This window comes from Panthera leo, chromosome D4 (genome assembly GCF_018350215.1).
Source record: "Panthera leo isolate Ple1 chromosome D4, P.leo_Ple1_pat1.1, whole genome shotgun sequence".
NCBI classification, from domain to species: domain Eukaryota; kingdom Metazoa; phylum Chordata; class Mammalia; order Carnivora; family Felidae; genus Panthera; species Panthera leo.
Window position 1 is genome coordinate 86,716,164 of NC_056691.1, and position 27,367 is coordinate 86,743,530.

Genomic DNA, 27,367 nt, shown 5'->3' on the forward strand with positions numbered 1-27,367 from the left:
CCCAATGCGTGGCTGATACAGGGCTTGAACTCATGGACCCAGCGGTCATGACCTGAGCCAAAGTCAGACACTTAACTGACTTAACCACACAGGTGCCTGACTGCCTTGGAACTTCTAGGTGGAAGCCTTCCTGATCTTTTCTTACGAAGAGAATCCTTGTTTTGATTTTTGTAACAATGGGATTACTTAATGTATTCTTTTTGAACACACTTTGATTGTATTTATATTGTATCTTGCTTTTTTTTTTTTTTTTAAAGACAGTATTCCATTGTGGGTATATTTGTACCATGATGTATTTAACCAATACTATCTTGTCATACATTTATCTTTATCCTTGCCTTGATATTAACTATTGATTCACATTCTTAAACATTCTTGATAAGTCCCTAGAAATAGAATTTCTGGGACAAAGGGCACATGCATTTTTTTTTTTTTTTTAACGTTTATTTATTTTTGAGACAGAGAGAGACAGAGCATTAACGGGGGAGGGTCAGAGAGAGAGAGAGAGACACAGAATCCGAAACAGGCTCCGGGTTCTGAGCTGTCAGCACAGAGCCCGACGTGGGGCTCAAACCCACGAACCGCGAGATCATGACCCGAGCCGAAGTCGGACGCTTAACCAACTGAGCCACCCAGGCGCCCCCACATGCATTTTTAAAATTGTACCCTGAAAGTCCTACTTGTCTGGTATTAGAGTCATACTCTTATTTTTTTCATTTTTAAACGTTTATTTTATTTTTGAGAGAGAGTGAGAGAGAGAGCATGTGCTTGAGGGAGGGGCGGACCAAGAGAGGGAGAGAAAGAATCCTAAGCAGGTTCTGTGCTCATGTGGAGCTCAATCTCATGAACCGTGAGATCACGACCTGAGCCAAAATCATGACGCTTAACCAACTAAGCACCCAGGCGCCCTGAGTTATACTCAGTATTGAATACTTTTATTCCTGATATCTGGCACTTGAGCTTAAAAGGAGCACAGAACTGAACAAATAATAAGAAATAGCAAGTATTTAATGCACCAGAACAAACCTGGGGACTGAGTCAAGTTGAACATATCAAAACCCATGGAAACCCTGGCTCCCAGATTATAATATCTTTCTTCCTGGAATCTTACAAGCAAAGAGTCATACAGCTTGACAATCTTTTCAGGGGGGCACTTGCATTTTGTTTAAAAAACATGTTTTTATGCTGATGTATTTAAATATTTCCAGACATCATACCATTCTACCCCTCAAGTATTCAGTATGTGTTTCTAATAATTTTTTTTTTTTTTTTTTTTTTTTTTTTTGCGTAACCAAAATAACAATGATTAGTCCTAAAAACTTTATTTCTTCTTATCATCTATCTGGTCCACGTCACATTTACCCACTCGTCCCTAAAGCACCTTTTATAGCAGATGTGGGGTACCTGCAACTGTCCACTGTCATGCATTCATATTCATTTAAAAGGCTTTTGACATACTTCACTTCTGCCTTTGGTATGTGAAAACATCTATCGCCCCAAACTTTTGCCATCTTTGGGTATTGTGACTATTTTTGTCAGTTTGTTCTATCCTTTATTTTAAGCTTGACGTTGTAACACAGGCTTATTTCTTGGTAGAAAATCTTCAGAAACATCACGTAAACAGGGGTAGGTAATGTTCCATCGAGAAGGCGCGGTGTGCTCTCCGTCCTGAGGTCCCTGTGGTCGGCCCTCGGCATTTTAGCCCTTCCTGCCTCCCCTGGACAAGCAGGTGGCTCTGGAGCTGATGGCTGTGGCTTTGCCTTATGAGTTCACGTGTCTCTCCCTCCTCTGCATCAGAATCCGCCTCATTGCCTGGAGATCACGCCACCATCTTCAGAAAAGCTGGTCTCGGTGATGCGGTTAAGTGACCTCTCTACAGAAGATGACGACTCGGGTCACTGTAAAATGAACCGTTATGATAAGAAGATTGACAGTCTAATGAACGCGGTCGGTTGTCTCAAGTCTGAGGTGAGGGAGGTAGGGGGTAAAATAGCTATTGGCCTGAGGGTGTGAAGGACAGCGGGTCCTGGTGACCGCTTCCTTCAGGCTGCCTGCCCCCTGCCCGCAGGCCTCCTGCCCTTCCCAGCAGGCTGCCCCAGGGCATTAGATGCCTCTGGGGAGGTAGCCGGGGCAACCTGGGACCCCTCTCCATCAAGCGCTTAGCCCAGGCCTGGCCCTGACCCTCCTGGTGCTCTGTACGGAGGCCCTGGTTTGATCTGGCCCAACAGTAAATGAAGCCGGTGGTGTTATTGTCCCCGTTTCGGAGACGAAGTGACTGGGACGCTGGGACCTCTGTTTCCCAGTTGACACAAAAGTTTTAAAAAAGAACAAAGCCCCAAAGAGGTGAAGGAAGTTTGTCCTCAGTTGGTGGGCCATGCCCTTAATTGGAAACGACCTGGAAGTCCCTGGCCCCCAACCGGGAGGGTGGCGGCGCTGGCGTGAAGTTCGGGTCTTGAGTGCTAATGTGGCCTGTGTCTTTAATCCCCCACCCTGCACTTGGGGCCCATGGGCCCTCCTGGGGAACCTGGGGCTGGCCGCCTGGCAAGCCCTTTCTTCACAGCCCGCAGCGCGTGGGCCTTTTTGTGACATCTCTCCTGCGGTGTGCCAGCCGAACCACGGTCTGTATCCTGGCCCTGTCCCCGACCAGCAAGTCACTTAGGCTCTGTGTACTCGGTTTTCTCTGTCATGAGGAAACGAGATGAGTAGCGTCCGCCCGGAGAGTCTGTGCGATGATTAACTGAGATTGCAGCCAAGTGGACCTAAGTGACCTATGTATCTGTCAATCGGAGGCGCCATTCTCTGGTCCAAAGTGATGGGCCTGGCGATGTGCGGAGGAGGAACCTCCCCTCAGTGGCCCCTGCCTGCGTGCCCCTGCACAGGTCAAGATGCAGAAAGGTGAGCGCCAGATGGCCAAAAGGTTCCTGGAGGAGCGGAAGGAGGAGCTGGAGGAGGTGGCCCATGAGCTGGCCGAGACCGAGCACGAGAACACGGTGCTGAGGCACAACATCGAGCGCATCAAGGAGGAGAAGGACTTTACCATGTAAGGCGGCCCTGTCCCAAAGTGTGCCTGGTGGGCCTGGGCACTGCCCCCGGGTCACAGCATACCCAGACTTACGGCTGTCCGGCAGTCACACGGCTAGCTACCCTATGGCGCCCGTGGTTCACGCTGTGAGGGGAGACGAGGACCCCCATAGAGTGCAGCGGGGGCGGGGAAGCCTTTCCGGAAAAAGCAACATTTAGGGAGAGTCCTGCAGAGTAGTTAGGGGAGGTGGGCAGTGGGTGCTGGGGAAGAAAGGATGCTGGATCTCGAGTGAAAGCCCCCGGGAGGAGTTTGCAACTGAGAAATGGAAGGCAGGCAGGAAGGAGGAGAGGGGGCGGGCAGAGGGCAAGGGGAGCCATGGAGGTTGGCAGGGGCCGCTCTTAGCAGTCGCTTGAAGGGGTTTCCACTGAGCGGCCGTGGAGGGGTGTTCAAAGCAGGGCGCGGTGCGGCCAGGCTTGGCTCCGGTGTGAAGAGTGGATGGGAGGCTCAGAAGCGGATCTGACGGTGGTGGCTTTGAGGCTGTGGCAATGGCCAGGGACAGAGATGATGCTGATAACCAAGAGGCAAGCAGGGCCACAGATGCCGTAACGTCACCTGATGTGAAGGCGTGGCTGTGGGGCCCAGGTGGCCTCCCAGGGGCCATCCCTCCCCCTCCCCCACTGTCCCCTGGCCAGGAGATGAGCCTCGCAGGGCATTGTGAGGCGAGCCCAGAGCTCCGGGTGGGCCGCGGCCTGGGAGGGCTCACAGAGCCCTATTCTCTCTGGCCCCAGGCTTCAGAAGAAACACCTCCAGCAGGAGAAGGAGTGCCTCATGTCCAAGTTGGTAGAGGCTGAAATGGATGGGGCTGCTGCTGCCAAGCAAGTCATGGCCTTGAAGGACACCATCGGGAAGCTGAAGACAGTAGGTGGCAGGCAGAGAACCACTCAGCCCTGGGACTGGGCCCAGAAAGGGGCAAGCTGCAAGCCGGGGAGGGGTCTTTACGCAGTCATCAGGCTGACTTTATGACATCTCCAGGCCAGGGGAGGGCACACTGGACTCCTCGAGCCCCACCCCCACTCTTACTTCTGGGTCCTGATCCCCGAGGATGACCTCTGGTGGCCAGGGGCTCTGAGTTGACCTCATCATGGGTCTCCTGGGATCACAGTGAGTCAAGGCCTAAGTCCGATTCCTGCAAGTGTCAGCCACAGTTTGATTCCTGCGAGTATCGGCCACCAGGTGTCGTCCTCCTCCTCCACTTCTTCCAGGAAGTCTGCCTTACCTGCACTTGCCCATGCTGGGCACCCCGGCCCTTGTCCCTTGTCGTTCTCAGCTCCTGCCCCATCCTTGCAGGCCCACCTCCTCTGGGAAGCCTGCCCTTGACCGCTCCGGCCCTGTACACAGCGCTGGGCTTCTCTCCCGGGCTTCCTGGCACCAGCACCTCTTAAAAGGGGCCTGGCTCCTCCCTTCTTCCCTGGCACCGTGTAAGACTGCCCGCTGTCTTCCAGGAGAAACAAATGACCTGCACGGACATCAACACCCTGACGAGGCAGAAGGAACTTCTCCTGCAGAAGCTGAGCACGTTTGAGGAGACCAACCGCACCCTCCGAGACCTGCTGAGGGAACAGCACTGCAAAGAGGTGAGCTTGGACTCGGCCGCACCCCGTGGCACCAAGGGCCCATCTGCTCCGAGCCTCCGTCCCCCCCGTTCCTCGTCTGGGAAATGAACGTGCTATCCGTGCCTGGCCCGACCTGACGAGACGTTCACGTGAAGTGCCGGGCACCCCGGTTGACTGCCTTGGGTGCTGCCTTGGTTGTCAAAGCTGGACCTGGTGGCTCAGGAAGGACCTGAGGAGTCCGGGATGGGCTCGGCCCCTGGGTAAATGGAGGATGGATAATGATTAGTACCGACGGTAGGGCTGCACTTTTCTTAAAAGATGGTCTCTGAAAGATATTCTATATTAGCAAATGATTCTGGAAAGACTGATGGCAAAAATAGCCAGCTTCCTGTTTGGTTCAAATCAAAGAGACCATAGTGTCTTTTGTTTTGTTTTGTTTTGTTTTGTTTTATTTTATTTTATTTTATTTTTAAATTTTATTTTATGTTTAGCATTGTGAACTTCTTGTTTTATTTTTTAAAAATTAGTATTTAATTTAATTCATTATGTGTTTATTTTTTAAATTTTTATTTAATTTTTTTAATTAAAAATGTTTTAATGTTTATTTTATGTTAGAGAGAGAGAGAGAGACAGAGCATGAGCGGGGGACGGACAGAGAGGAGGGGAGACACAGAATTCAAAGCAGGCTCCAGGCTCTGAGCTGTCAGCACAGAGCCTGATGTGGGGCTTGAACTCACTAACTGCGAGATCATGACCTGAGCTGAAGTTAGATCATGAGACCTAAGCCGATGCTTAACCGACTGAGCCACCCAGGCACCCCTGTTTATTTAGTTTCAAGGTAGGCTCCACACTCAATGGGAGGCTTGATCTCACAACCCCAAGATCAAGAGTTATTGTTTTACTGATTGAGCCAGCCAGGTGCCCCACAATGAGTATGTAAAATAAGGAATATAAGCAGTGTGCTCACAGACCAGGCTTCCAAACGAAATCTTGTCCGAGTCATTAAATGTCTCCTTTGATGATAAGCTTATCAGAGGGATCCTTTCTCTCCAATCTGATAGTTTTTTATCATTTACATATATATCTGAGCAACATACAGTATTGTTTTGCATGTTTTTCAAACCTTACATAAATGATATTGTTCCATATGTGTTCTTCTGAGTTGCTTTTTTCACTCAAAAAATATTTTTTAATGTTATTTATTTTTGAGGGGGGGGAGAGAGAGAGAGAGAGAGAGAGAGCGAGCGAGCGAGCATGTTCGAGAGAATGGGGGAGGGGCAGAGAGAGGGAGAGAGGGAATCCCAAGCAGGCTCTGCACTGTCAGCCCAGAGCTCGATGTGGGGCTTGAACTCACGAACCATGAGATCATGACCTGAGCCAAAATCAAGAGTTGGACGCTTAACCAACTGAGCCACCTAGGCACCCCTTCACTCAATATTTTTATAAGATTCATCCGGTTTTGTCCCTGAGACCTAAGATAGTTAATTTTCACTATATTCCATATTATGACTACTCCACAACTTATCCTTTTTTCTGTTGATGGAGGTGTATTTTCAGTTGTTTGCTATTAAATAAGCACTGTTATTTGGGGCATTCATGTATATACTGTCTGGTGTATTTGAGAGTTTCTAGAATATATTTCTATCGGTTTTATTAGTTATAGCGAAATTACTCTCTTAAAATAGTTAATACCTGTTTAATGTCTGGCTCAATATGCTTGGGTGGGCAATTTTTTTTAACTGCTTTTTTTTTTTTTTTTTTTTTTAATTTTGAGAGAGAGGAGACACAGAAAGAGAGAGGGGGAGGGAGGGGCCGAGGGAGGGAGAGACAGAATTCCAAGCAGGCTCTGTGCTGTCGCGCAGAGTCTGACAGGGCTTGAACTCACAAACCGTGAGATCATGACCTGAGCTGAGGTCAAGAGTTGGAGGCTTAACCAACTGAACCAACCAGGTGTTCCTGGCTGGACAATTTTTAACCTCTCTGGGCCTCAGTTTTCCCACCTGCGAAATGGGAGTAGCATCTTCCACGTGGTACCACGTGAGGACATGGATGGGGGATTGGCATACTGCCTGGCACATGATAGCTGTTTGGTGTGGTAGGGGCTGCTGCTGTTTGTCCTGGGACTGGGGCCTCCAGACAAACCTCTTCCTACTCAATTTGTCTCCTTTTTGACCCCTTAGCTTCTACTGTCCTAGAATCCCGGAATCTCCCGTTGGAGATGAAGGGTCAGCTAATCTGGACTCCCACCCACAGCGGCTATTCTCTGTTCAGTCTGGGCTCTCCTCTCCCCCTGCCCCCATGGCTCTTGGGACGGTACCCCCCATCTCTGTGCTTCCTCGGGATGCTCAGTGGATGAGAATTTGCTCTGGCTGTGGGGTCGGTTGGCTTAGGGCCCAGCGCTGCCATTTCCAGCTGTGTGATGTCGTGCAGCTCACCTCACTTCTCCCAGCCTCGATCTCCTCCTCTCTAAAATGGGGGTGGTCATAGTCCATGGCTCCTTAGAATGGGGGATTTGGTGAGAGTTGTGTGTTCGTTTGTGTAGTGTCCCCCTGGAGTCTCGGAGGACACGGCGTAAAGGACAGTGAGAGGAGCTGCAGGCCTTAACTTTCATCCCGTGTTCTTTGCCTCTTCCTGTTGCTGGAGAAACCATGATGCTGGCCTCTCTCCACTCCCAGCCCTGCCATGGCTTGTGAAGGGGACCTGTGAGCCTGAGAGGAAAAGGGAAGGCGAGCCCAGCCCCCTTCTATGGAAGAGTAGAGATGGTTCTCAGACACGGCCTGTTTGGGAGAGATGGGCAAGGGTGTGAGCAGGCAGTCGGGGAAGAAGAGGGAGCTCAGTGGCTGATAAACTTATGAGTGATGGGGGAAATGCAAGCTAAAGCAGCAGGAGTCTGCTGGAAAGACTGGCCGCCACCCAGGGCCCTCCTCCTGCCCATGGCCATGCAAATCCGTGCAGGCATTTTGTAGGTCATTTCAGCTGCCGCAGATCACAGACCTTCTGGCCCAGGCATGCCGCCTCTCTCCACCCTAGAGAGAGACACTTTGTACACGTCTGGCCCAGCACAGTACATTGCTACAGTGTTTGCATTTATGCAACCTGGGAACAGCTTCCTTGCCCAGAGGCTGTGCAAGGGGAGAGGTGAAAAATGCAGTGGCCTGTTGGAGAAAGAAGGCCGATTAGTGGCTGCAGGGGGCTAGGGGAGGAGGGAAAGGAGAGTGTTTTAACAGGTCTTTGGGTTGGGATGATGGAAATGTTCTGGAACTAGAGAGTTGTGGTGGTTGCACAATATTTGGATATACTATATATGCCACTGGATTTTACACTTAACCAAATGTAAAATGGCATGGTTTATGTTAGCGATATGTTACCACAACTTAAAAAATTAATCATGGAAAGTGCAAAAAAACATTGAATTGTGCATTTTATTTATTTATTTATTTATTTATTTATTTAAAAATGTTTATTTATTTACTTTTGCGAGAAAAGAGAGAGAGCTCAAGCAGGAGAGGGACAGAGGGAGAGGGAAACACAGAATCTGAAGCAGGCCCCAGGCTTTGAGCTATCAGCACAGAGCCTGATGCGGGGCTCGAACCCACAAATCACGAGATCATGACCTGAGTTGGAAGCTTAACCGATTGAGCCCCTAAATTGTGCCCCTAAATTGTGCTTTTTAAAGGGGTATGGTATCTGAATTTTCAGCTCAATAAAGCTGTTGGTGTTTTGTTTTTTTTTTAAGATTTTTAAATTTTTAAATAATCTCTACACCCAACATGGGGCTCAGATTCACAATCCCGAGATTGAGTTGCACACCCCACCCACTGAGCCAGCCAGGCATCCCTCAAGCTCTTTATAAAAAACCAAGTTGTAGCATAAAAATACAGTATGCTATCATTTGGGTCAAATCACTCATAAATCCCTTCGCATCCCAACCCCCCAAAAGATAACATTTCTCTAGGTGTAGCTATATATAAATGCGTAGAGAAAGGATAGGCAGGACACTCATCAAACCAGTAACAACGGGGTGGGGTTTGGAGGTGGATGAGGGTGATTATTTTATAATGAGGTTGCAATCTATTTATGATTCCTATAATTGGGAAATGTAAGTCTTGGAAAAGGGAAAGAATCCATAGGATGTAGACATCTGGGTTCATTGCTTAACGACCTGTGTGCCTTCCCTTGAAGGATTCCGAAAGGCTAATGGAGCAACAAGGAGCACTACTCAAAAGGCTGGCGGAGGCGGACTCAGAGAAAGCGGTAACACTGCGCCCCCTGGCGGATCTAGTGGGTTTTAGGCGACAGTGCACAGAGGGGCTGGAGGGACACGGCAGCCTCGCTCTGACATTTCTTTGGGTCTTAGTTTCCTGATCTGTAAAATGGGCTGATGTCCCCTGCCTTGCCTGCTCCACTGGGCTTGTCTAGTTGATCACTTGGAAGCTTGAAACCACCAAGCTGAACACCCAACCTGAGGGATGCTGCTCCTGCTGATGGAGTTACTAACCATCAGTCTGTTACTTGAATTTCATTATTTGCATTATGGATTAAAAACCATCCAAAGGTAGACTTTTTGGCTCAGAAATTCCAGTTCTGGGAATCTCTCCCAAGGAAGCATGCTCCAAAGGCTGGTCCATGGAACCCTAAGTTCCTCGACGATGTTAATGGGTACCAGAAACAAAAGCAGGGAGTGATCTGTGGTCACATAAATCGGGAAACTGCTGACAGGCCTGCACAAAAAATTCACCATGTTAACTCCCAAGACCTTTTGGAGTATTTGAGGTATTAATGCCCACACGAGTCTCCCAAGGGAGAAGGAAGATGAAAGCCACCTATCCCAAGGTTGGTCGCTCGGCCCCCGAGGCCTCTCCGAAGGTGACAATCGGGGATTCAGCATGAAGGGGATAACGCCTAAATCTGCATCTCCAGCTTGAGAGCCCGGGAACCAAATTATGATACATCAGTAAATTGAAACTTTAACTTGCTGTTTCAAAAGGTGTAGAAGATTTAATCACATTATGGTAAATGTTGTAGGAACATTTTTGCATAAGACTTCTTAATGTGTTTTTTTTTTTTAATAAATTTTTTTTAATGTTTATTATTTTTGAGAGACAGAGAGACAGAGCATGAGCAGGGGAGGGGCAGAGAGAGAGAGGGAGACGCAGAATCAGAAGCAGGCTCCAGGCTCCGAGCTGTCAGCACAGAGCCCGACGCAGGGCTCGAACTCACGAACCGTGAGATCATGACCTGGGCTGTGGTCTGATGCGCAGCTGAGCCACTCAGATGCCCCAAGACTTCTTAATGTGTTTTAACAGTGGTTCTCTTTGCCTGGGGGATTATGGGGATTCTAATTTAGCATTTTGTTTTGTTTTTCATTGTTTCCATGACTAATATTATTTAATTTAATTTAATTAATTAAAATTTTTTGAGAGAGAGAGCGTGAACAGGGGAGGAGCCAAGGGAAAGGGAGAGAAAGAATGCCTGGCATGGAGCCTGATACGGGGCTCGAACTCACGACCTGTGAGATCGTGATCTGCGCCGAAATCAAGAGTCAGACACTTAACCAACTGAGCCACCCAGGCGCCCCTAACGTTACTTTATCTTAAATTGCAAGATCAATACGTATTTGTTGTCTTGAACATTCACTACAGATATTGGATGCTTTCTGCCAGGGTCTCTGTGACATGGGCAGGTACAGTTGGGATCTTGGGCCTTGTTGCCCAGGCACTCACAGGAGTGGCTGTCGCCCCCGGGCCCGACTCCCTTGCTCTTCCCAGGGAGCTCATGACAGTGTGTGTTCTCTCCAGCGCTTGCTGTTACTCTTGCAAGACAAGGACAAGGAAGTAGAAGAACTTCTCCAGGAAATACAATGTGAGAAGGTACCAGCCCTGACAGTTGCTCCTCCTTATGAGCCAGTAGAGTTTCGTGGGGAGGATGCACTCTGGAATTGGACATCTGGGTTCAAATGCTGGCTCTGCCACTTTCTCTCTCTCTCCAAAGGCTCAAGCAAAGACAGCGTCCGAGCTTTCTAAATCCATGGAGTCTATGCGGGGGCATTTGCAGGCCCAGCTCCGGTGCAAAGAGGCAGAGAACAGTCGCCTGTGCATGCAGATCAAGGTACCTGCCGGCCCCACGGGTGGGAAAGGAGGGGCCGGGACATGGCAGTCCCAGGGCGGTGAGCCACACTCGGTAAGGCTTTGCCTCGATGGTTTATGGGGCACTTGCTGCCAAGGCACTTCTGCTTCAGAGAGACTCTGGGACAGTGGCAAGAGCAGTGGGCCCCAGAGGTCTTGGGTGCCCTTCCCAGGAGTGACCGGGTTTGGTGCCGTGACCCTGAGCCAGTCACTTAATCCCTTAGGTCCTTGGGTCTTTCAACTACCCCGGGGGGAAGGAACGGTCTCAGTTGCTGCTTGCCTGTGTGAGCTAGGGACCCTCTGAGGTCGTAGCTCTGCTGAATGAGTGAGAGGTCCTTCTGACCACAGCACTGGGAGCTGAAGGAAGAGTTCTGTCCTAACATTAAGACCCGATGGGTTCGGTGACCCAGAGAGGTGCCACGGAGAGCTGGGAATGGCCCTCATCCCTGGCCTGCATTTAGAGAGCCCTAAGGCCCCACGCAGTTGGTGACCCGTTTTCTTTTTCCCTGTCCCCCATCCCCTCTCTTCGCTGGTCCCCTTTCCTCGTCTCTGCCCTCCGTCTCTGCCTTTCTTGTCTCTTCCTGCCCCCTGCCCACTCCCCCGACCCTTCCTGGCCCTCCCTCCCCAGAACCTGGAGCGCAGTGGGAACCAGCACAAGGCAGAAGTGGAGGCCATCATGGAGCAACTGAAGGAATTAAAGCAAAAGGGAGACCGGGACAAAGAAACCTTAAAGAAGGCCATCCGAGCCCAGAAGGAACGAGCTGAGAAGAGTGAGGAATATGCCGAGCAGCTGCATGTGCAACTTGCTGACAAGGTGGCAGGCCTTCCCTGAGGGCGGCCGGGGTGGCGGCAGGCGGTGGGGGTGCGGAGGGATGGTGATAGTGGAAGGGTGAATGAGCTGGTGGGGGGGGGGGCAGTGGGTGAGTAAATGGGTAAAAGGATGAAAGCGGGGTGGCTGGCTGGCTGGCTGGAGACGAGAGATTAGAGGGGAGTTTAGCCTATGTCAGTTTTGTGGGTGGGAATGATGGTTGAGGAAGGATTTGCGAGTAGGGCGCATGTGACGGCTAGAAATCGAGAAGCTGCCGCTGGGCTCACGCAATCACCCTGGGTGCTCTCTGCAAAGGGACTGCGGGGGTGAAGAGTCGTCCAGGGTGAGCCCAGCCCCCAGCTGCCTCGGCTTCAGCGCTGACCCCAGGCTGACGGGCCCTGTTGTCCCATGTTCCCAGGATCTTTATGTCGCTGAAGCTTTATCCACTCTGGAATCATGGAGGAGCCGCTACAATCAAGTTGTGAAAGACAAGGGAGACCTGGAGCTGGAAATTATCGTCCTGAATGAGTACGTGCGTTTAGGCGACGCTGCAGGAGCTGATGAGGGAAGCAGGCAGACGGGTGGAAGGAGCCTGGCAGCCTGAGGGGGGCCCCAGCGCCCTCGCGGCTGCCATGTAGTGTCGCCAGCCAGGGGCCGCACTGGGCTGAGGTGTGGCGGCCCAGGCGGGGGCCGTGGAGGGGCCAGAACTCTCTGCTCACACAGGGCTAAGTCTGTTGCCGGTCCCTGGGCTGAGCTGGGTCCCAGTGTGCACAGCGTGGGAACTGGGCGTGCACACTGGTGTCCTCGTTCCTGTGCCGGGGGGTGGGGGGGGTGGGGGTGGGTGGATCATGTCTTCTCTCTGTCGTCTGCCCAGTAACGGCAGCTGTGTTGCCCAGCCCTCAGAAGGTCAGAGTAGGAGGCCAAAATGGCCTAAAGTTGCCGGGGACTGAACTCACACTTTTCTCGCCACTAGGCACCAGTGACCATTCAAACGTCCTCAGTGTCACCTATATTCATGTGTTCGTTCGTTTGAAAAATATTTATTGAGCATCTACTCATTATCTACAGATAGTGAAGGTAGAAGGACACGTGATACAGATGAGAGGCATTGGGGAAGAGATGCCCTGAGAAAGGGAAGTCTGAACTGGGTTTTTTGGATTTTTTTAATGTTTTTATTTATTTTTGAGAGAGAGAGAGGGAGAGAGAGAGAGAGAGAGAGAGAGAGGGAAGGAGGATGGGAGGGGCAGAGAAAGAGGGAGACAGAGAATCCAGAGCAGAATCCGAGCTGTCAGTACAGAGCTTGGTGTGGGGCTCGAACTCACAAACTGTGAGATCATGACCTGAGCTGAAGTTGGACACAACCAACTGAGCCACCCGGGCATCCCGGAACTGGGTTTTTAAGGCTGAGGAGGAGATTGCCGGGTAAAACAACGGGATATGTTTGCTTGGGCCTAGTCTGTGCTTAGCAAATATTTGCCGAATGAACTGTAATTGATCATTACTGAGAGCACATACCGTGTAAAGGTTCTGTATTGGGTCTGTGAGCCCGAATGCTCCTGTGAGGCCACAGTCCTCCGTTACTGGATTATAGCCCTGATGAGTGATGGAGGGGAAGGGGGAGGGAGCGAGGGCCGGGGCAGCTGGCTTCTCTCCCATCGTGCCGTATACATTCACTGCAGTCCCCACCCGTACTAGGCGAGTGTTCACACCTGTGAACAAGGAAGTGTGATGTCTGGGGGTGTCCCTGACCACCCAGGCTCGGAGTTCTGTCCTGATTTTAAGACCTGCTGGACTGAGATCCAGGGGGTGCCATGGAGAGCTGGGAAGCGACCCCGTCTCTGGTTCTTGTCTTTAGGGAGTGTCTTGGCCTCATGGGAGGATCAGGACACAGAAGGCTTTTGGAGGGGGTGGAATGGGAGACCAATCTGAAGGCTGTCAGAAGAGGTGGGGTACATGGGAACGCCACAGTGGCAGACAGGGCACAGAGATGGGACTGGCTGGGGAGGAACCCTTGGGCCCACGCCACACAAAGACCTGGCTCCTCAGAACCCATGCAATTGCTTCTCTTGTCTGCTTTCACTCTGCGACCTCCCAGCCGGGTGACAGATCTTGTAAACCAACAACAAACGTTGGAGGAGAAGATGCGGGAAGACCGGGACAGCCTGGTGGAGAGACTACACCGGCAGACTGCTGAGTATTCCGCGTTCAAGCTAGAGAACGAGAGGCTGAAGGTCTGTCGTGAGAGCAGGCTGGCACCATGGGTGGAGGACAGTGGCGCTGCTGGGGGGGCACTCTCGATGGGGCCCCAAGGATGACCCGGGGTTCTTCAGGGGGCCTGGAGGCAGGAGCCTGATTAGGAGGGCGTGCGCCGGAGTCGGGCCTGGATTCAAGTCCTGACCGCCTCTTGCTAGTACAGGCCCCGGGTTAGACGGTTCATCCTTTGTCCCCGAGGTTTCCTTAGCAGGAGGAAAGGGTGCCTGGTGAGAATGTGGCAATGCATGTGAGACACTTAACACGCACACTCAGCCATCGGAGGAGGACACTGACACCTGGGGGGCTGCTGGCCCCTTCATGTGTATCCACTCTCCCTTTAACCTCCTGATAATAGGGTGGTCGTCTCTGCTTTATAGAATAAAGAAGCAGGCTTCGAGAGGGGTCAGGTTTGTTGCCCAGATTTTGCCCTTGGAAGTGTTGGAGTTCAGATTTGAAGCCGATTCTCGTTCTGGAGTTTCGGCTTTTAACCACTTGCTCTACACCCAGCACAGCAGGGACGAGAGGCACCTGAACCAAGGTTCCTATTTCAGAGCCAGGTTGGATCCTATTAATTGATCTGGACAATAACATGTGGGCCTGTTTATTTATTTTTTAAAATATTTTGTTTTTATGTAATTTCTTTTTTAAAAGAATTTTTTTAAGTGTATTTGTTTAGAGAGAGATAGAGACAGAGTGAGTGGGGAAGGGTCAGAGAGAGAGGAAGAAGAGAGAGAATCCCAGGCAGGCTCTGCGCCATCAGCACAGAGCCCGATGTGGGGCTCGAACTCACGAAACCTGAGCTCATAACCTGAGCCGAAACCGAGAGTGGGACGCTTAACTGACTGAGTCACCCAGGCACCCCGTATTTTTATGTAATTTCTACACCCAACTTGGGGCTTGAACTCACAAACCTGAGATCGAGAGTCACATACTTAACCGACTGAGCCAGCCACACACCCCTAGATTAATTTTTTTTTTTTTTTTTTACTGGTTTATTTGTTAAGATTGATTTTAAAAGAAGTATGACATATGGCAAGGTACACACATTCTAGAATTTTCATGAAGTGAACACATTTTTGTCCATCAGTCACCTTGACCCAAACCTTATTAGCACCCCAGTGACCTCACCTGCTTATAAGCCCCCCTGTGAAGGTGACCGTTATCCTGACTTCAGTCACCACAGGTTAGCTAGCCTGGTTTTGAATTTTGTGCCTGGCTTTCATACAGCATTATGGTCGCGAGCAATCCGTGCCGTGTGACAGGTCTCATTCGTAATGCTGTCCGGTCTGCTTTTGCACGACCACACCACAGTAGATCTATCCATTCTACTGTCAGTGGATATCTTCGTGTACCTTTGGGTGCACCTGTTTGGTGTTTTTTTTTTTTTAATTTTTTTTTTTAACGTTTATTCGTGTTTTGAGCGAGACAGAGCCAACGAGCAGGGGAGGGGCAGAGAGAGCCCGATATCAGGCACAGAGCCTGATACGGGGCTCAAACCACGAACGGTGAGATGGTGACCTGAGCCGAAGTCGCATGCTTAACCGACTGAGCCACCCAGAATTTGTAAATTAAATTCTACCTTGAGGTAGAGTTGCCGGGTCATCAGATAGCATAAATTCGGCTTTGGTAGAAGTCACCACAGAATAAGACGGTTGTACAAATTCACCCTCCCGTCAGGGATGTGTGGAAGGTAAGAGTTGCTCTGTGACTCCTCGGGGACACTTGGTACCGTCAGCCTTTCCCACTGGAGCCACTCAGCGGGGGGAGGGGTGGTTGCTGGGGAAATGAAAGTCAGCCTCCAAGCCTAACAAGTGGTTAGGGGGTTGGTTACAGTACGTGTGTCTGTGAAGCGTAACACAGTGTGGCCATTCAAAATAATGTTTTTAGGAGTCTGTTGTCTTAGATGATGATTACAAAGTTCACAGTGGAAGTTTAACACAGTGCACAAATGTGACGCGGAAGTCTTGTTCTTCCTTAACTGTACATAGGTATTTTTCCGGTTGTTTTCCCCCAATACTAATACAGACATTCAAACACATACATACCCGTTATTCTGCAGCCTGCTTTTCTCATTCAACCATACTTCACGGATATCTTTTTAGGTCAGGTTTGGGTTTGGTTTGGTTTGGTTTGGTTTTTTAGCTTTATCTCTTTCAGTGACTGCATATTGTTTTATTGTATTGAGATACAATGATTTCTTTTGTTCCATCTACTGAGGTGAACATTTAGGCTGTAGGAGGACATTTGTTGACTTGAGAAGTAGGTATAACATCGTTGCTACTTGCAAAAGCATGTTGCAAAGTAGTAAGTACAATATAATCCCATTCTTGCTGAAAAAAAAAAGTACTCAGCTACTGACAGAAAGCCATAAACCAAGGCATCCCTTGGTGCAATCATCATGTATCACAATTAGTTTTCCTTGGTCTTATCTCCATAGTCTTTAACTTTTAATTTAACTTTTAATTATGTATTGCTTTTGTAATAAGAACAAGAAAACACAGGGGTCGCTTACTTGCATCTACACTTGACCCTTGAACTGCATGGGTCCACTTATATGCAGATTTTTTTTGGATACAGTTCAGGACTATACGTGTATTTTCTCTTCCTTATGATTTTCCCAACGTTTTCTTTGCTCTAGCTCACTTTATTGTAAGAGTACAGTATCTAAGACACCTAGCATACAGAATAGGTATTAATTGACTCTATGTGTTATTGGGAAGTCTTCCGGTCAACAGTAGGTTACTAGAAATAGTTAAGTTTCGGGGGAGTCAAAAGTTCTATGTGCATTTTTGATCGTGTGGGAGGTCGGTGCCCCTAGGCCCCCCATCGCTCAACGGTCAAGTTCTTTCTTCACTTGAGTCGCCCTGGCGCACCTTGACTTCGGGTGTGGGTGTGAGGCATCAGGGCTTCCCCCGGCTGGCCACTTGCAGTGGGAGGTGAGGGTGGGATGGCTGTCTGCTCTGGGAAGCTTCCTGTGGGTTACTCAGTAGGCACCCCTTCTAGGCTAGTTTCGCCCCGATGGAGGACAAGCTCAATCAGGCGCACATCGAGGTGCAGCAGCTGAAGGCGTCGGTTAAGAACTATGAAGGGATGATCGACAACTATAAGAGTCAGGTAGGTGGTCTGCGCGAGGTCAGCCAGGAGGCCTCTCCCAGGAAGGGTCGGGGGGAAAGGTGTTTTTCACTGAAACTCGGCCCAATGCTTTGGCGGCTCCTAGGTGATGAAGACCAGACTGGAGGCTGATGAAGTGGCCGCCCAGCTAGAACGCTGTGACAAAGAGAACAAGATCCTTAAAGATGAGATGAACAAAGAGATCGAAGCGGTACTGCTCCCCTTCCTTGCTTTCTTCCTCCATCCAGTCCCGTGTCTGCCAGTCTGTCCCTCTGGGCTTCCTTGATTTGGACCAGAAAATTGAGTTTTCTCATTGCTGGGCTGGTCCACACTACTGTGTATGTGCCTTCTCCCTGCTCTTGCTCGCTCTCTCTCTCTCTCTCTCTCTCTCGCTCTCGCTGTCTCGCTGCTGCTTTCCTCCTGGTTTTCTTCTTCAGTTTCCTTAAAATAATCTCCCCTGCTTAGAGCAAATCCAAGTGGATTCAGGTGCTAAGATCTGCCAGGTCTTGGCCATGCCTGTTTTGTTCTGCACCAACCCAAAGACGTGCCTCTCCTTCCCCTTTCCCCAAAGAACCTTATTCTTTTAGAGACAGCTTGGATCTCTAGAGACAAAGGGGTCATCTTACTATTACCTTTATCTTTTTTTTTTTTTTAATTTTAATTTTTTAAAATTTACATCCCAATTAGTTAGCATATAGTACAACAATGATTTCAGGAGTAGATTCCTTAGTGCCCCTTGCCCGTTTAGCCCATCCCCGCTCCCACAACCCCTCCCGTAACCCTCAGTTCTCCATATTTATGAGTCTCTTCTGTTTTGTCCCCCTCCCTGTTTTTATTTTTGTTTCCCTTCCCTTATGTTCATCTGTTTTGTCTCTTAAAGTCCTCATATGAGTGAAGTCATATGATTTTTGTCTTTCTCTGACTCTCTAATTTCACTTAACATAATACCCTCCAGTTCCATCCACGTAGTTGCAAATGGCAAGATTTCATTCTTTTTGATTGCCGAGTAATACTCCATTGTCTATATGTACCACATCTTCTTTATCCATTCTTCCATCAGTGGACATTTGGGCTCTTTCCATCCTTTGGCTATTGTCGAGAGTGCTGCTATAAACATGGGGGTGCATCCGTCCCTTCGAAACAGCACACCTGTATCCCTTGGATAAATGCCTAGTAGTGCCATTGCTGGGTCGTAGGGTAGTTCCATTTTTAATTTTTTGAGAAACCTCCATACTGTTTTCCAGAGTGGCTGCACCAGCTTGCATTCCCATTACTGTTACCTTTAGAGATGGACTGAGTAGTCCAGGTCCAGCCACTAACCTGTGTCATAGCCTTGGGCAAGTCCCTGCCCCATCTGGTCCTCAGCCTCTTTGTTAATTTTTTTTTTTTTAATTTATTTATTTTTGAGAGACAGAGAGAGACAGAGCATGAGCAGGGGAGGGGCAGAGAGAGAGGGAGACACAGAATGTGAAGCAGGCTCCAGGCTGTGAGCTGTCAGCACAGAGCCCGATGTGGGGCTCAAACTCAAGAATCACAAGATCATGACCTAGGCCAAAGTCAGTTGCTAAACTGACTGAGCCACTCAGGTGCCCCCAGTCTCCTTGTTAATATAGGGATGGGCTAAATCAGAGAGTTCTGACCTTCTCCTCTGAGCTGTAGCATTGGGATTGCCTTCCTAGGGGCTTTGGAGTTAGACTGGACCTTAATCCTGGCTCTACCAGTTTCTTTTCTTATTTTTTTTTTAATGTCTATTTATTTATTTGGGGGGAGGGACAGAGAGAGAGGGAGAGAGAGAGAATCCCAAGCAAGCTCTGTACTGTCAGTGCACACTGTCAGCATGCAGCCCGATGTGGGGCTCAAACTCACAAACTGTGAGATCATGACCTGAGCAGAAATCAAGACACTTAACTAACTAAGCCACCCAGGCACCCCTGTCTCTATCAGTTTCTAGCTGAGCAGCCTTAGGGAAATGACTTTGCTCCCTTGATCCTTAGAGTCCTTCCACTGGGACAACAGCACCAAGCTGATAGGTTGTTGTATGAATTCATTGAGTAATTCAGAGAGCTGTCAGCACAGTAACTAGGTCCTGGTATTTGCTACGTGATTGCCTTTGTTATTCAATGGCGAGAGGAGTGGCAGGCTCAGGTGGAAAGTTAGGGTCCATTGTGTCCCTTGGAGAAGAGCCCGCCGCTGCCAGTGGCCTGTGGGGAGGGCAGGCCACATTCCTGCCTGTGGTTCCCACAGGATCCTCTTCTGGGGACCGCCGGCAGCCCTGCCCTAATTCCAAAGGACTCTGCTTGGTCCCACAAGCAGCGGGGGCCCTTCCCAACGGTGGGTTTTTCTCCCCACTGCAGGCCCGTAGGCAGTTCCAGTCCCAGCTGGCTGACCTGCAGCAGCTGCCTGACATCCTCAAGATCACAGAGGCTAAGCTGGCAGAGTGCCAAGACCAGCTGCAGGGTTACGAGAGGAAGAACATCGACCTCACAGCCATCATATCAGACCTGCGCAGCCGGGTAAGGGACTGGCAGAAAGGGTCCCACGAACTGGCCAGAGCAGGGGCCCGCTTACCAAGATGAGCTGCACGCCCCCCCCAAGGGAGGACCACTTCCTTTTTCTTGGCTGCTGCTTTCTGAAAGGAGTGAGCGATCATCAGTGCTGTGAAATAAAAGTCTGGTGTGCCAAATGCCTTGTGTTTGCACAAAGTGATTGTAGTTATAGGAGCCGTCACTCTCCGGTGCTGCCCCGCCCCTCCCTCCCCCCCCCCCCCCCCCCCCCCCCCCCCAGCCTGTGCTTCCAGTCCCTCTGCCCTTCATGCTCTGCTGCAGTGCTCGGCCACACCCCCAGGGGGAGACACCCAGCCTGGGAGGAGGGGGGGATGTTCTCTCTCCCAACTTTCTCTTGCTCCAGCTGCCTTTCCCGACTCTTACCAGGTCCACTGCCTGAGGTTCTGTCCAGAAAGAGGGCTCCCTTCCTCCCAGAAGCAGTCTGCCTCTGGGTTACTGGAATCCTGCCTACAGTCTAAGAAATTACATGCCTCTCGTTTGCAGTGGGACCTTGGGCGAGGCCCTCCCCCTGTTTTGACCTCCTTCCTTGTAATAACAAAAGTAGCTATTGTTTTTCGAGCACGGACTTTGTGCGCCAGTATTCTCCCCCATAATTCTCCCAGGAATGTTGTGAGGTGTAGATATTCTTTTTCTCCGTTTTCCAGAAAGCAGCCCAAGGCATAGAGGCCTAATTTCCTGAGGTTCCAGAGCTGAGAGTTAGTGACCAGGGTTTGGAACTCAGCCAGTTACACCTGCTTCCCAAGCCCACATTTGCAGTCCTCTTAAATTGCCTGCCTGCCCTTGAACCTGAGTATTCTCAGGGCCTCGAGAGCCTGATAGCTGAAGCTTCTGTGTACAGCAGCCCTCTGGATAACTTCTCAAACTTGCCAGCCTGAAAGACTTGATAGGTTTCCTGTTGCCTGTACTTGTCCCCACTTAAAGGGAGAATGACATCAGCAGTGCCGACAGTGTAGTTGGTAACGCTCTGTGGCATGTCGTGTGGGCCAGTTTAGCCCAGCATCTGCTTCTGCCTTCTCATGTCTGCCCCGGATCCCATTGAGTGGCCTCTCCTGATCAAGAAAGCATCGCCGTGGTTCTTCGGGATCAAACCTGGCTTCTCTACGTGCGGGAAGGCCTTCACGGGAGTCGGGCCTAACCTGTCCCCACTCTCCTCTCTCGTCCAGGTTGTGCGTTGAGACTTGGATGCCTGCTGAGGGCAGCGTGTCTCCCTCCTGGGTGTGGATGACAGGTCCTAGGGGGAAGGGAGGGCTGCACAGGGAAGTTCCTTCATAAACCAGTCTGTGTTCCTGTCATTTTAGATCGAACATCAGGGGGACAAGCTGGAGATGGCAAGAGAGAAACATCAGGCTTCCCAGAAGGAAAATAAACAGCTGAGTCTGAAGGTGGATGAACTGGAGAGGTTAGAGGCACTTGGTCCCATCTCTGTCCTCTTCCTAGGACCTGAGACTTTCAGCCACTTAGCTGCTTTGGGCTTAGTGTGCAGAAGTGTTTGAGGGACTCGAGGCCCTAGAAGGTACTGGGCAGACCCCAGAGGAAAAGCTGCTTCCATTGCAGTGGTAAGCATTGTGGGAGAGAGGAAGATGGTCTTTTGACTGGGGGATGCTCCAGAACAGTGTGGTCAAGTTCAGACCACCCACAGGCTCTACCTACCAAAAAGGCACACTTCACCCGAGCAAACCAGCAGGACTAATATAAGGCGGTGAGGGGGCATTCCCGTGCCCTCCCTACCCCCGCCTCATTCTGCTCTTCATTTCTGATCATCCTTCCCTAAGATCTTTCTTTTTTTCTGTTTTTTTTTTTTTTTAATGTTTATTTTTGAGAGAGAGAGAAAAAAAAAAACAACAGCATGTGTCAGGGAGGGGCAGAGAGAGAGGGAGACACAGAATCCCAAGCAGGCTCCAGGCTCCAAGCTATCAGCACAGAGCCCGACGCGGGGCTCGAACCCACAAGCTGAGATCAAGACCTGAGCTGAACTCAAGATGGTCACTCAACCAGCTGAGCCACCCAGGCGCCCCATGCCCAAGACCTTTCTGATCTGATTCTTCTCTTTTACCTATGGACTATTAGAGGCAGTCAGGTGAAGAGTACAGCTTTTGGAGTCAGCAGCCCTGGCCTTGGGTCCCAGCTTGGCCACTTAACCTGTATTGTGATCTTGAGCAAATCACTGAACCCTTTTGAACCTCTGTTTACTCACCCTGAGAAAGGGATCAAGGTAGGGGTAACAATCTAGCTCATGAGGTTATCAAAAGTCTTCCAGGAGATAATCCTCAAAGGCCTTAGTGCATTATCTGGCACAGAAAAATGCACCATATAGTTAGTGTATATTAGTTGCTATTATCCCAATGTTGAATATGAGGAAACCGAGCATGGAGAGAGGCTAAGTGACGTGCCCAGGGTGACACAGCTGGTATCTGGCAAAGCTGCGACATAGGCCCCCTGACTGTCCTCCTCTGGAGCTCTTAGCATCTGTAAAATGAGGGCTGGAGCCTTAGTTAGAGATGCAAGGCCTTTGGCCCTGGGATGCTCTGGCTGCCCAGGTGGCTCGTGCAGCCTGCATGTGGGGACTTGGGCTGGGCTCCTAGGCTCCGCTCTGGTCCACTGGCTTCCAACATGCAGCTGGACTCAGCAGGACTTACAGAACTTTCAATTGGAAGGTGTTCTGGAATTGCGGTGGGGACCCCGTGTGCCCATCAGGAGTCACTGCGACCCCACGGTGGATCACATAAGCAGTAGAGGGGGTACCAGCTGATGTCCTTCTGCTGAGGGGGCAGCAGTGAGCACAAGTTGAGGGCACGGGTTTTGGTGACAGACCTGCCAGCTGTGCTGACCTTGGGCCAATGACCTCAGCTCTCAGTGCCTCAGTTTCTTCCTCTGTAAAGTGGGGATAATGGTGGCGCCCACCTTCCTTAGCTGCAAGGTGCTGTGTTACTAACAACAGGTACGCTCGTCTGTGCTTGCCCGCCCACTCTCCACACAGTCCTGAGCTGCCCTGGCTTCTCGGCTCCCTGCTTGCTGCCTTGCTGATCGGCAGGTTTCTTTGGTTTATTCCTGTGGTTCCTTGGAGACTCTTGGCATGATGAGAACCCCAGCCCAGGGGTGGCTGGCAGCCTCCTGGCGGGGTGGAACAGGACAGGTCGGGGTACGAGCCAGATCTGATTAAGTGCTTCCATCTAGGAAACTGGAGGCAACCAGCGCCCAGAATATCGAGTTCCTACAGGTGATTGCCAAGAGGGAGGAAGCGATCCACCAGTCCCAGCTGCGGCTAGAGGAGAAAACACGGGAATGTGGGACCCTGGCCAGGCAGTTGGAGAGCGCCATCGAAGATGCTAGGAGGCAGGTCAGTCTTGATTCCATTGCTAACTAGCTCTGTGACCTTGGGCCAAGTCACCTGACCTCTCTGAGCCTATTGCCCCATCTAAAAAAGGGGGTGCAGTAGTGGCACCTGCCTCGCGAATTTGTCCCAAGGATCAAATGAGCAATTACTGTAAAGGCTCTGGCACTTGATCACGATGACTCATTCACTTGCTGCCTGCGTGGGACTCAGCCAGGTTTTCCACAGCTTAGGTGATGTTCTTGGGGTGTGGGGAAAGGGCAGGTGAAGTGGGCTGCAGAAGTCCCTGGAGTTAGCTCCTGCCACAAGGCACCAGAGAACCATCCGTAGTGATGTGCGAGACCAGAGTGGGAGTGGCTCAGCCTTCCGGGTGCCAGGTGCTCCCCGTGTCAGGTAAGCCAGCCCCACCTCCGTGCCTTCTGGGCAGGTGGAACAGACCAAGGAGCATGCAGTCTCCAAGGAGCGAGCTGCCCAGAACAAAATCCTGGACCTTGAGACCCAGCTGAGCAGGACCAAGACGGAGCTCAGCCAGCTGCGGCGGAGCCGAGACGACGTGAGTCGGGCTGGAGGGCGGGGGCCGGAGAGAAGGGAGTGGGTTGAGATTTTAGCTTCCTGGGGCCTGCGGGGCAAGGTGTTTCATGGAGGTTTTTAGGAATATGACATGGTTTGATTTTTCTCAACTCACTTTCCAATCCCTTAGGGATATCCCAGGCAGATTCCTTTTTTTTTTTTTTTTTTTAAATCAACAGCTTTGTTAAGATATCATTTACATACCATAAAATTCACTCCTTTCAATGGTACAATTCCGTGTTTTTTAGTGTGTTCACGGAGGTGCGCCATTGCCACCACAATCTAAGTTTAGACTCTTCTCGGAAAGAAACCCCGTGCCCATTAGCGGTCATGCCCATTCTCTTGCCCTCAGCTCCTGGCAACCCCTGCCCAAGTCTCTAGGGATCCATCCTGGACATTTCACACACTTGACTCCTTTTTTGTTGCTCCTCATAGGCTGACCGTCGCTACCAGAGCCGGCTGCAAGACCTCAAAGATCGCCTGGAGCAGTCGGAGAGCACCAATCGCAGCATGCAGAACTACGTCCAGTTCCTCAAGTCGTCTTATGCCAACGTGTTTGGGGACAGTCCCTACACTACCTTCCTCACCAGCTCTCCCATCCGCTCCCGATCTCCTCCCACCTAAGCCCGCCAGTCTCGGGCCAGGAGCCCGAACTGATGTCCTGGGAACTGAAGAGTGGCCAAGCCACAGCTGGAAAGCCTGCCACTTTCCTCTCTCTTCCACTGATGAAGTGTGTTCAGGATCTTGTCTTAGCTACCGACTCCAGAAAAGTCCCTAAAGCACTAGGGGGAGTGAAACAGGAACCACTCAGTTTTCTCCTCTCTGATAGAGTCACCTGATGGAAATTTTTAATTACCTTGACAGGCCTTAAATCTACTGATCTTAGGGTACCAGATTTTAACTCACCATGACTTTGCTCCTTCCTTTCCTGAGCAAATGTCTGGACTGGACTTTGTCTTCCGGTCCCCTTATAGCCCTCCTCTTCCGAGGAATCTCTCTCTTGGGCTTTCTCTGACCAGCACCAGCAGGAGCTGTTAGCCAGAGGTCCTCACCACCCCTCCTGGGCTGTGAGCACATCCACCTGCTGTTTGGGTACAGTGTTTTTCCCCAAGGCCCTCCTCCCACGCCTGGTGGAAATCTCACACCCAAGTTTCCTCAAGGCCACTTGCCCCTGAGCACTTCACAATAGACACTGCAGGGCTTGTGTCCAGTGGCCTTTTAAAAGTATAATCCCAATCCCATTGGTTTGTGTTTCTGTTTGCTAGATTTGTATCTATGGAATGCCTTTATTCTGGAAATAATGTGTGTTGTGTTTTACAAAAAACTTTTCTAGTCAATATGTAAGACTCCACTGGATGATTTCTTTTACCCACCCCATCCCTTTTCTAAAAATGATTACAGACAATGCTGCAGGAGAGCCAGTAAACAAGTACTTGGTACATGGGACACGAGGCTTCTCATTTCACTTTGGCCCAGGTCAGTTCTTTCTTCCCTGTGCACCTTCTTCACATAATCCTGTGAGATGACTGGAGGAAACACACTTTGTAAGGCTTGGCTCAGTGTCTGCGGGGTAGGGGTGGAGGGGCACTTTAGGAGTGGATAGGATGGAGGGAGATAAGATGTGTATATATTACTATTTTAAAAATGATAGTTGGGCTTCTTTTTTTAAAGATCTTATTTACTTATTTTAAGGTCTTATTTTTAAGTAATCTCTACACCCAACGTGGGGCTCGAACTTACAACCCCAAGATCAAGAGCTGCATGCTTAACTACTGAGCCAGACAGGCGCCCCTGTTAGTTGGTTTCTGAATGATAAGATGATGGGCTATTTCTGTGCTCTTCCCATTTCCCTATATTTAAAAGAAAGAACAACATATTCTTTAGAGAGGTGAACAAATGGGGTGCTGTGCTGAATCCCAACCTCTCTGTTTTAGCTGGTATTTGCCATCCGGGCGATGGCAGTCTTGTTCTGTCTACTCTAACTCAAGGACAAAACTCCAGAGACTTCCCTTATGTCCACAAAGGCAATGGGCCCCACATAGGCATCCAGCTTCCGGAAACAACCTTCCCCCTTAAATTCTGGGGACATTTGTAGTTTCCAGCTTTTCATTTTGCCAAGGGAGATCACTGCAAAAACAAGCATCAGCTACCACTGCCACAAAAACCAAGCCTGTTTTCACAGCCTTCATGATCAATGGACTTGAACTTACAGCATATGAAAGAGCTTCCCAAGGTGCACCTGGGTGGCTCAGTCAGTTGAACGTCTGATTTGGGCTCAGGTCATGATCTCGAGATTTGTGGGTTCAAGCCCCACATCGAGCTGGCTGCTGTCAGCCTGTCAGGGCAGAGCCTGGTTCAGATCCTCTGTCCCCTCACTTTGCCCCTCCCCTGCTTGCTCTCTCCAAAAAAAAAAAAAAAAAAAAAAAAAAAAAGACCTTCCCCAGGAAAGGGAAGTTGGCAAACTTACACCAATGTGGTACATATCTGTATAACTCATTTGTATTTTTGCCAAACCAATGAAAACCTCATGCAGGGCACTGCTATTTACCACGCTAGTGGGAAACACCTCTGTTGGAGTCTATCGCTAGACTCTCAGCAATGTTGTATTTTTCTTTGTAAAGCTTTTTTTGTTTTGTTTTTTGTTTGCTTTTTAAGAGGGGCAGAGGGATAGAGAGAATCCCAAGCAGGCTCCAGACCATGGAGCCAAACACAAGGCTCAGTCCCACAACCCTGGGATCATGACCTGAGCCAAAATCAAGAGCCAGGTACTCAACCAACTGAGTTACATAGGCGCCCCATGTAAAGTAATTTATTGCAAACAGTACAGAGAGTTTGTAAAAAAAAAAAAAAAAAGATAATAAAAAATTTAAATGTTTATATTATTTTCTACCTCAAACAGATCCGAAAATTCATCCTTTTAAGGTGTGTAATTCAGTCGTTTTCAGTATATTCACAAAGCTGTGCAGCCATAAACTTTATCCAGTTCTAGGATAGAGAACTGGATGGCTAGGTTGGCTCAGTCTAGGTGGCTCAGTCGGTTGGGCGTCCGACTTCGGCTCAGGTCACGATCTCGCGGTCCGTGAGTTCGAGCCCCGTGTCGGGCTCTGGACTGATGGCTCAGAGCCTGGAGCCTGCTTCCGATTCTGTGTCTCCCTCTCTCTCTGCCCCTCCCCTGTTCATGCTCTGTCTCTCTCTGTCTCAAAAAAAAAAAAAAAAAAAAAAAAAAAAGTTAATTAAAAAAAAAAAACTTTATCCAGTTCTAGACCATTTTCATCAACACAAAATGAAGCCCATAGGCGTTAGTAGCCACTCCCCCTCCCGCCTCCGCACAGCCCCTGGGAGCAACAAAGTCTCCAGGGTTATGTTAACAAAAATGAAATCCAACAATACTCTGGCCAGTCCTTTCACTTAGAATAATGTTTTCCAAGATTTATCCATGTAGTAGCACGCATTTGTATTCTATTTTATGGCCAAATAATACTCCCTTGTATGAATACACCCTATTTGATTTACTCACCAGTTGGTGGACATTTGTGTTTCTAACTTTTAGCTATTACGAATAATGCTGCTACGAACATTCTACGAATTTCTGGGATGCACATTTCAATTTCTCTTGGTATATACATTCTTAGAAGTAGGATTGCTGGGTCGGTGGTAAGGCTACCCTTTTGGGCAACTGCCACACTGCCCAGGAGCTGCCCCATTTTAGAGCCCATCAGTAATGGTCCAATTTCTCCACATCCTCATTAACACATACTGGGCTTTCTGCAATCCGCAGTCTCCAGCCGCCTTCAGAAGCCCGGGTTCCCAGATCCAAGCAAGGGAGCCTCAGGGACCAAACCCTGCCGGCGCAAGCGCGCTGGCTACCAGGCCCGGCGCCGGAGGCGGGGCCATGAAGCCGTTAGGGGCGGGGGTTGCCCTGCGTGGCTGCGTGCGCGCCCCGGAAGCGGAATCGAGGGCCCGTTTCCGG

At 49.9% G+C, this 27,367-nt stretch overlaps 1 protein-coding gene across 13 annotated transcripts in view; it reads left to right on the forward strand.

Annotated features, from left to right (window-relative positions):
- ODF2 (outer dense fiber of sperm tails 2) overlaps positions 1 to 24,736 on the forward strand; it is a 35,973-nt gene extending 11,237 nt beyond the window's left edge. For 10 of the 13 annotated variants that reach the window (XM_042914331.1, XM_042914334.1, XM_042914332.1 and 7 more), the window contains 13 exons: positions 1,798 to 1,968; positions 2,880 to 3,040; positions 3,811 to 3,940; positions 4,525 to 4,656; positions 8,818 to 8,889; positions 10,434 to 10,505; positions 10,627 to 10,743; positions 11,389 to 11,574; positions 11,987 to 12,096; positions 13,664 to 13,799; positions 16,825 to 16,935; positions 17,039 to 17,143; positions 19,287 to 19,615. In XM_042914331.1, coding sequence (XP_042770265.1) covers positions 1,798 to 1,968; positions 2,880 to 3,040; positions 3,811 to 3,940; positions 4,525 to 4,656; positions 8,818 to 8,889; positions 10,434 to 10,505; positions 10,627 to 10,743; positions 11,389 to 11,574; positions 11,987 to 12,096; positions 13,664 to 13,799; positions 16,825 to 16,935; positions 17,039 to 17,143; positions 19,287 to 19,508 — 1,725 coding nt within the window. In that variant the 3' untranslated portion in view covers positions 19,509 to 19,615. Of the gene's footprint in view, positions 1 to 1,797; positions 1,969 to 2,879; positions 3,041 to 3,810; positions 3,941 to 4,524; positions 4,657 to 8,817; positions 8,890 to 10,433; positions 10,506 to 10,626; positions 10,744 to 11,388; positions 11,575 to 11,986; positions 12,097 to 13,663; positions 13,800 to 16,824; positions 16,936 to 17,038; positions 17,144 to 19,286; positions 19,616 to 20,794; positions 20,896 to 22,670; positions 22,834 to 23,254; positions 23,381 to 23,832 lie in introns of those variants that run through there. The other 3 variants (XM_042914337.1, XM_042914338.1, XM_042914339.1) reach the window with 1 other exon arrangement.
- Positions 24,737 to 27,367: the final 2,631 nt, after the last annotated feature.